Consider the following 9,321-nt stretch of genomic DNA (forward strand, 5'->3'; position numbering starts at 1 on the left):
AATATATATGGTTACTTAATTAATTGTGAATATTTTAATAATTTAAACGAGGATGGAAATATGACGGAGATATATTCATCCCCATCTCCATCTCCATACCCAATTGAAAAAATCGGGGATTTCCCATATCCATATCCATACCCGGTCAATGCAGGGATTTTCCGTCAAAACGGGAACGGGTTCGGACAATACCCACGAGGACGAGTTTATTTGTCATCCCTACACCTAAGCCAATTATAACCACGACCAATAGGACCTAAGCCAACTATCAACCACGACCAATAGGTACTGACCACCACCAAGCACTACCAACCTCCACCGAGACACACACCTCAACCTTCCCAACAAACCAAAACAATCCAACAAACATTGCATTTTTATTAATTTCAGTGAAGGTATAATTTGTATTTAAAAAATATGAAGGGTGCAAGAAGAAAACATGGGGTGCAGGAAGCAATGGCCCTAAAAAAGATAGAAGGATTGAAGTAAGAGAACCAAGCCTTTTCACCTCCTTCGCTGTCTCCGGTTCGATTGGAAGAGATGACGAAGGGTTTGATGGGTGGCTATGGCGTTGCCCTCATTGTGGTGGTGTCGGCATTGAGTTTACGTGCGTCATCGGAACAACTCAGTTCGAGAGAATGCGAGAATCTTGGTTTCACTGGACTCGCCTTGTGCTCTGACTGTAACACTCTCTCCCAGTACGTCAAAGACGAAGGTCAATACATTTCCGATCTCTCTCTCTCTCAATCAATCACTTATTGTTCAAATTCAATTTTTCTTTGTTTTATATATTCCAATTTCACTGTTATTATGTTGCTCGGTGAGGCGCGATTAGAGTTGCAGTAGGTTAGCTAGGGTTCTGTCAGAGTTAGCACAAGAATTGTTCTAAGCTTATAATTCGCTTGCAGAGTTGGTATCGGATTGTCTCAAGTGTTGCACGGAAGACTCCGATGATGCCACTACCAAGGTATGATTCGTTTTGGTTGGGCTACGTGATCGCTTGCTTTGTATCTCGGCAATAATTTACCAGTTTTTCTTGTGATTGAAATGGATTTTTAGACCTAATATAACCTGGTTGCAAATGATACAAATATGCAGCTTCTCATTACTAAATCGATCTTCTAAAGAAATTTGTGTCTGTTGAGGTTAAGAGAAAATGGAAAGATTAAGGACCTGTATGGTGTGAATAAAAATGTTTTCTGTTTTCATTCTTATTTTTGCTTTACAATGAAGTCACCTTTTACTCACTTTATTTTCTTCTCTAAATGTTTTTATGGGAAGTACTGAATATAGCAAAATGATTTTTAACCGATTGTTTGAACATAAGAAACAAAGACATAATAGTGAAACTTTTTTATGATTATTAATGAGGGGAAATAAAAACAAGAAATAATTTTTTTTCAAACAGACATGCCCTTGCCTGGTGTTTGATTTATTTTATGTTTTCATTTGTAATTGATAAGTTTTACTGATGATTACAAAATGGTCAGAATAGTGAAAACATCTGAACGTTGCGTTTGTCATTTCCTTCACAACATCTAGAAAACATGTAACAAACGTGAGAATAAAGTGGCATTATATGGGGTTTTATATTTGCAAAAATAAAAACCATGATGCTTCATGAGCTTGACTTTGCAGTAGCTCCAATTATTTTGTGATTTCAACATTCCCACAATTTTCCCCTTCCCCAACACACAACAAAAAGGTGAAAGGTAGATATTGTCATTAATTGTTTAAACTTTTAGATTACGTACTCTGGAGCTTTGCTGGAGGTCTGCATGAGAAAACTTGTTTTCTACCCTGAAGTTGTTGGCTTTATTGAAGAGGAAAAAGATAAATTTCCATCAGTAAAAGTTCAATACGTTTTTAACTCTCCACCAAAGCTGATTATGTTGGATGAAGAGGGTCAACAAAAGGAAACAATCAGGTGAGATTTCATTTATTATCTGCATATTAGTACCTTGCTAGCTTCTTGTTATCAGAGTTTATCATTGGTTTTATTTTCTAATTTATAGTAGGGCCTTGATTACAATGTTGATTTGTTTAAAAGATGCTTAGTGGTTGTTATTCAAAGGATAATACAGCAACCAAGTTCTTTCCCTCTATCAAGTCAGCTGCATAGACCAAACAATGTCATAATGTTGCATTGTGAATCTTATTTATGAAAAAACCATTGATTTCTAAATTATTCTTTAATGGTTTTCTCTATAATGTTTCTTTGAACCTCCAATACCTCTGGCAATAGTATTTACTATAAAGAATCCAACTAACAGCATATTTCTATCAGAAACACGAAAAGACATAATTTTGATTCACATTGTAGAATTTTTACGAATGTTTAAATTTAAGTTGACTATAAATAGTCATTTCATTTGCAACATTTTCTTACAAGGTTTTCTGGGTTTACGTTAGACAATAGTCATTATGCACTTGATGAATAGCACTAAGCTTGTGGAGATGCGTGTATCATAGTTGTAAGGGATTGATTTCTCCATTTATATGAAAGAATCTAGTAATTACTATGTGACTTGTCTACCAAAAGGAATAATTTATTTTTGTTGATGGCTATGTGGATTCCAATAAAACTGCAGCCATAACCAAGAATAACCACAATGAATTTGAAATCTTTCTTGAATGTGATTCAAAAGCTATTACGTAGCCGGATTCTCGTTACAAAGAAGCGATGTTGAAAATTATATTCTCTAGGAGTAGAAATAATCCTTTTCTTTTGTCATTTAAATGAGAATGAGGTTTAGCTTGTTTTTTATTGTCTTTTATTTTTGTCTGTTACAGGATTGATAATTGGAAGCGTGAGCATATACTGCAGTTCCTGCGAGAGAAGGTGAAGCGTCTGGCTTCTAATTGAGAATCTTTAATCAATTGTTTGGCATGTCCTAGAGTTATTCCCATTTACAGAAAAAAAAAAAAAAAGTGGGGAGTATATACAGTGCCTTTGAGAACTACCCTGTTTACAAGTGACCTGAATAACATAAAAATTTTCATTAGTTGGCCAGTTAAGATAATTCTGGATTTTGTGACAAGTGATTTCAGTACGACGATATCCTTTTTGGAGATTTTGTGGCAGCTGTAAAAATGAAATATCAACTGCAGTCTTCTATCATTTCTCTGGGACAAGACAAACACGTTTCTGTTATAATGCGTGAATAGATAATGTAATTCATTTTTAAAAAAGTATATGTATGAACTGTCATGTAACTTTACTCAATTGTTTTAGTGAGCCTCTAATTCATGTTTTTTGGGAAATAGGTGTACACTTTTGAACTAATTGTGGTTTGTTATTTGTAGCGTTTGCATGTGGATTGGGAAATTAGTGTAATTCATGTTGGGGCATTATATAATAGAGGTAATAACGTAAATGAGGAATTATTCTTTTGCTTGTTACCAAATGAAAGATTCTTCAACTGATTAACACTAAACTAGATAGAAGCAAATTTAATATAGATAGGGCACTGAAGGGTATACCTTGGGGCTTATTAGGTTTTATTTTATTATTATAAAGTGCAACCCTGGATGTTATTAGTTGGAGTTTCCCTCATGAGGAGGATGTTGATTGATTTTGTTTAAAAGCAACACCACTTCATTTAGAAAGAACGGTGAAAGGCGAATCTATAACTGCAGAGACGTGGACAGAGGGAAATTGTGGGGAGCAATTCCAAGTAGGTTGATTTTGTGTGGTCCGAAAGTGAGCATATGTAGCATTAGCATGAGAGAGTGAAGTGGGGAATGAAAAGTGTAATGTCCTTTTCTTTCTTTGGGGCTCTGACATTCTCTGTATTGCCTTTCTTTGTAAATTCTGTTTCATTATGTTTGAATATTCATTGCTTTCAACAAACGGTGTTGGTGGATAAACAGAGAAAATTTCGATAATTACTGGTTCTCTGTCCCGTTACGAGACTTTGGAAATTGCGGTTGATACCTTGCTGAAGCAGAGCAGTGGTAATGGAGTGAATTTGTATCGAAATGCAAGGTAACTAACTCGGGTGGGGGTATGTCATCTCATCCATCCTTTCAGATGCGAAATGTAAAAGTCGATTTTTCTCACTTCGACGAATGTAAAGTTCTCCATGGATCTTCCAGGCAAAGCATTTTGTCCATTATCATAATACTCTGGATGCTCAACGTCGTATGATTGCAACAATTCACATGGATAAAGGGGTAGTCCCCTGGTTTCCAAAAATGAGCAATAGATATACTCCATTTCAGTCTTGGATTGACTTTACTCATGCCTTATATTAGAACAATGGCCCAAACCTGTATAACCCAGTTCTCAACCCATTCTAATTCTTGTAAATATCTATTTATGTAAACATTTTCTATTATGATATCGAGTACATTCCACGACAATATGAGTTGTAATTTGTTAGGCAAAACGTGTATATAACAATGAATTTTTATTTGAAATCAATCCATAAAATCATTCTCAAATCATTACCTCGGTGTCTAGAATATCTTATTTCTTGTCTATTTTATGATTGTTTTTATCAAGTGTGACCAAATAGTCTTTGAGGTAGTTGACCCATGTTATTGACGTGTGATCAAACTCCAAATCATCACGAGGGAGAAGTTTACCTGCAAGAACTCTCCAATACTCAAACCAGTAAAAAAGTACTTTAGTGAGTATTTATGTGTAAAAACAATTATGAGATGGATTGTACTTCCTATGATGACATATTTATAACATTTTAAGGCCTAGAGATATCTATTGTATATTAACGAATAAATATTATCAATAGATTTAACTTTTATCATATATCATATAATATCATATATCTCATAAATATTATCATTCCCTTATTTCGAGTAGTTAATATATCATATGGATCTCATACTCTAATCCTTAATTTATTGGGCCTATTAGGACATTTTAATATTTACAATTATAGTGTAATTATAGGTCAACACCTCCCATGTCTTCAACACCGCCCTCCAGTCCAAAGAAACACAGTCCTTTTGTTTCTAGTTCCAATGACCCAATGCTCAACCCATCAAGTCCTTATTTCATCCATAATAGTGATGTGCTTTCCTCTGTGTCTATTACTCCTGTTCTTGATGGAACCAATTATTAGTCTTGGTCTCGTGCTTTCCATATGGGCTTCATCTCCTAAAACAAAATGACATACATTCTTGGCACAATCATGGTCCCTTTAGTCAAAGAACCTCTTTACTCTACATGGGAGAGATCGAACACTCTCATCATATCCTAGTTTTTGAATTTGTTTTTTCCCCTTTATTGCCCAAAATGTCGTATTCCTTGAAAGAAACTGGATAATTGTTGTCCTTTTGTTACCTATTCTTGTGAGGCTAAGAAATACCATCGACATAATTTTGTCATTAGATTCTTGAAGAGATTAAATGGATATATTTCTGTTGTGCATTCCAAAATCTTGCTTATGGATTCACTTTCAAGAGTCGATCGATTTTCTTTCTACAGTGGTTCAACAAAAACATCACCTTAGTGTCATTCCTACTTTCTCTACTAAACCCAATAGCTTTGTCAACGCTTCCAACACCTTTGGTGAAGGTCACGATGTCTTTGGTTTGTCGCCCAACAACAAAAGCGCTTATTGCCACTAGACCAGATACATCATTGATATTTGGTGGGGGAAACATGACTATCGACCAAGTCACCCTCGCTACCCTGGCCGCGTATGGTTCAACAACTGTCACTCTTATTCTTCTACCAACAACATTGCTCCAATCGACCCAATGATGAACCAACTGCTTCTTCAAGCCTTATTACTTTGACCCAAACCCAATACTAATATCTAATGGCCTTGATTCAATGGCCCAACTCTCCTTCTGATGCTACGAGGAACAACCTTGTTCAAGCCAAAAGTGTCAATCTCACTCATGTTTGTTTTAATCAAATAAATGGTTATGACTCTAATGTTATATGCTTTATTTTGTGAAACACAATTCACACACAATACTTCTTCCACAACTTGTAAACATAGTGTGTCGTGGATCATAGATTCAGGAGCTAGAAATCTCAATGCATCCTCTTTAAAGGGTTTTTTTCAAGCTATTCTAAAATAAATATTATTCAAATTAATTTGCCAAATAAATCTATTGCCATTGCTTATATTTCTGAAACAATTATTTTTCTTCAAACTTCATTTTTCACGATGTCCTCTTTATTCCCGAATTTCATTCCATATCTTGTCTATGTCTAGGTTGGTTAAGACTTATAAATTTACTCTTATCTTTGGTGATTTCTTTTGCACTGTACAAGACAACCATTCGTTGTAGATGGTTTGGATAATCTAGAGCAAGGTCTTCACCATCTATATATCAAAAAAGAAACCAAGGTCCCTCAACCAAACAAAATATCATTAACAACAACATTATTCACACCATCTTCTCTTCTAAACTTTGTCATTTAAGATTAGGACACCTTTCAGAAACTATTTAAATATGGTATGTGAACAATTTCCTTTTATTCCAAGTCAATTTAATAAGAATTATGACATTTTTCATTTTGATAACAAAGAAAACTATTACAATCTTAGTACTAGTAAAAGCTTAAAGATTTTTTATTTAGTCCATATGGACATTTAAGGTCCTTTGTTCGAAGTTTCCATTCACAAGGAAAAATATTTTTGATCATTGTCGAGGATTTTAGCACATATACTTTGGTTGTATTACTAAAGTAAAAACTTGAAGTTAAAAAGCATGTATGAAATTTTATTTCTCTAATATAATATCAATTTGATTCCAAAATAAAGTGTATTTGTTTAGATAATGGACCCAAGTTTTTTCTTAAAGATTTATTTATCATAAAGGGTATCATTCATCACACTACCCCTCAACAAAATGGGTGTGTGGAAAGATAATCTCAACACATTATTAACGTTTCACGTGCTCGTGTGTTTCAATCTCAATTACCTAAATATTTGCGGTCCTATTCCATGAAACATTCACTTTTCCTTATTATCAGAATACCTTCTCTAGTCACAAATAAACAAATACCTTATGAGCTTTTGTATAATCATAAACTAGATATTCCAATGCTTAAAGTATTTGGGTCTTCATGTTATTCTTCAACCAATGGACCTCATAAAAAATTTGACCCAAGATCTAGAGAAGGTATTTTTCTTAGATTCCAAATTAGAACAAAATGGTACGTCACTTTAAATTTCTAATCAAAAGAATTTTTTTCTCAAGAAGTGTCGCATTTTATGAATCAATATTCATTTTGTTCAAAATAATTGGGTTACCTTGAAGGCCCAACATGATCTTCTACTTATGCCAATTAATGCCCAAAACCTTCATGAGGAAAGCCTAATACAAATTTCCATTCCGGATTTAACTCCTACTTACAACATCCAACAACCCAATTTTATCCCATTTCCAAATCGACATTTACCATCTTTTTCACTTTAGTTGCAATCACAAATTCCCTCAATATCTCCACAATCAAGTTCTCATCAATCTACGATACTTGATTCTCATTTCCACCCTTGACACTCATTTGCACCATAGCCTCACTATTATCTTTGTCCTAAGACATTATTCTCGACCTACCAAACCCAATGTTCACCTTGCAGACCATATCTGTAGTGTCGAGATGAAGCCAAATCAATCATCATCTAAATAAATGTTTGCATCCTCTCCAATTTGTTCTATCTTATTCTAACATCTATGAGTCTGAGCATCATTATATAACGAATCTATCCTCTGAGGTTGAACCTTGAAGTTATCATGAAGTGGTTTTGATTCCTTTTGGTTTGAAGTTATGAAAGATGAAATTAAGGCTTTAAAACTTAACAACACCTGCTAAATTGTTGATACCCTAGTTGGTGTCAAATCCATAGGATGCAAATAGATCTACAAAATTAAGAGAAAATCGGATGGAAGCGTGGAACGATACAAAGCGTGATTGGTTGTAGAGGGTTTGTTCAAGTGGAAAGAATTGATATCTTTAAAACATTCTCTCTCGTGTTAAAAAGGGCAACTATTTGTGTCATCCTCACTCTTACTCTTGGAAATAAATGGAAACTTCAACAACTCAACATGTGTAACACCCCGTTAGGATATTACGAATATTAATAAAATAAAGAAAAAAAATTAATTGCACTGCATTTAATATTACATCATTTCCTAAAAACACGGGAAATTAAATCTTTTTATTAATTCTAAATATAACCAAAGTTCATAAACCATAAAAACTATAAATAATTAAAAAGCCTCTCATTAGAGTTTACAAAATATTTCAAAGTCGAATAATATAAAACTCCCAGGCTTTTCCCCCATTCAGGGACTAAGCCTCACCAGCTCCACCTGCAACATCATCTGCTCACGTGTACCGCGTAACGATCATCGCCAAACACAAACAGATAGGGTAAGCTAAAAGATAAAACATAAAAGTACACCAAACACACATATAAATGTATAAACAAATAAATACACCAATAACACAAACTCTTCTCTTATCCCGTATGGCCACAACCATATATGATATCATTTCATTTCCCAAAGAACTTTCCCCTTTCTATCACATGGCCACAACCATGCATATCGATGCACCTCGCGGAAGACTCGTTACCTTCCTTCCATATGGCCACAACCATGTATATCAATGTACATCAAGGAGACTTGTTCCAACTCTTCCACATGGCCACAACCATGCTAGCAGTGTTCTACATCTTCTATTAAGTATCTCAAGGCGTCTTGCTGCCACACCTATCGGCCACAACTGATAGAACACGTGCGGGGACTATGCTACGGATCACACACCGTAACGCTAGGTGGAGTTCCCAAATACGAACATAGTCCGTAACGTCCCATGACTACCAAACTCGTTAGTGAATCACTGAGGAGGGCAATCCATCTGGACCCATCCGTACTGGCCACAACCAGCACACTCACACCGACAACACTCACCAACCCGAGCCACAACTCAAAGGTTCCTCGTGTTCATCCGCTATCCCGAGCCACAACTCAAGGGAAGTCATTCCGGGCCACAACCCATAGAATGCCACGTGCTTAACCCCCATCCCGGGCCACAACCCAAGGATACGTTCCAGGCCACAACCCAAGGAACAATAGCAAGCCCACCATTGAGATATCTTAGAAGCCTTATAGACCACGCCTGACAATTTCCATCTCATCCGTTTAATACAGCCATAATACATGCCTTGAACGCACAACAACACCCTCGCTCACTTAGGCTAAAAGCCTTTGTTCAACCAGTCCAGCCTATCTCGCTTAAGCTAGACCCACTAGCTTGGGCGAGCCTCCAGAACCTTTGCAACCTACGAAGTCTCGCCTAAGCGAGCTCCTTCTCGCTTGGGCAAGACC

General features: G+C 35.7%; 1 protein-coding gene across 1 annotated transcript; it reads left to right on the forward strand.

Moving 5' to 3' along the window:
• Positions 1–461: 461 nt before the first annotated feature.
• Positions 462–3,264, forward strand: LOC114175672 (selenoprotein family protein). Its single transcript, XM_028060453.2, has 4 exons — positions 462–715; positions 909–967; positions 1,746–1,927; positions 2,794–3,264. Exons 1-4 carry the CDS (start codon positions 541–543, stop codon positions 2,864–2,866), a joined length of 489 nt encoding a protein of 162 aa, XP_027916254.1. The 5' UTR covers positions 462–540; the 3' UTR covers positions 2,867–3,264.
• Positions 3,265–9,321: the final 6,057 nt, after the last annotated feature.

Source organism: Vigna unguiculata, chromosome 3 (assembly GCF_037176805.1).
Source record: "Vigna unguiculata cultivar grain cowpea cultivar isolate G323 ecotype 2 chromosome 3, ASM3717680v1, whole genome shotgun sequence".
Lineage (NCBI taxonomy): Eukaryota > Viridiplantae > Streptophyta > Magnoliopsida > Fabales > Fabaceae > Vigna > Vigna unguiculata.

Coding starts and splice junctions, on each gene's coding strand:
- LOC114175672 (XM_028060453.2), top strand. CDS start 541: ATGACGAAGGGTTTGATGGGTGGCTATGGCGTTGCCCTCATTGTGGTG. Junction 968..1,745: donor CCGATGATGCCACTACCAAG/GTATGATTCGTT, acceptor TTAAACTTTTAG/ATTACGTACTCTGGAGCTTT. Junction 1,928..2,793: donor CAACAAAAGGAAACAATCAG/GTGAGATTTCAT, acceptor TGTCTGTTACAG/GATTGATAATTGGAAGCGTG.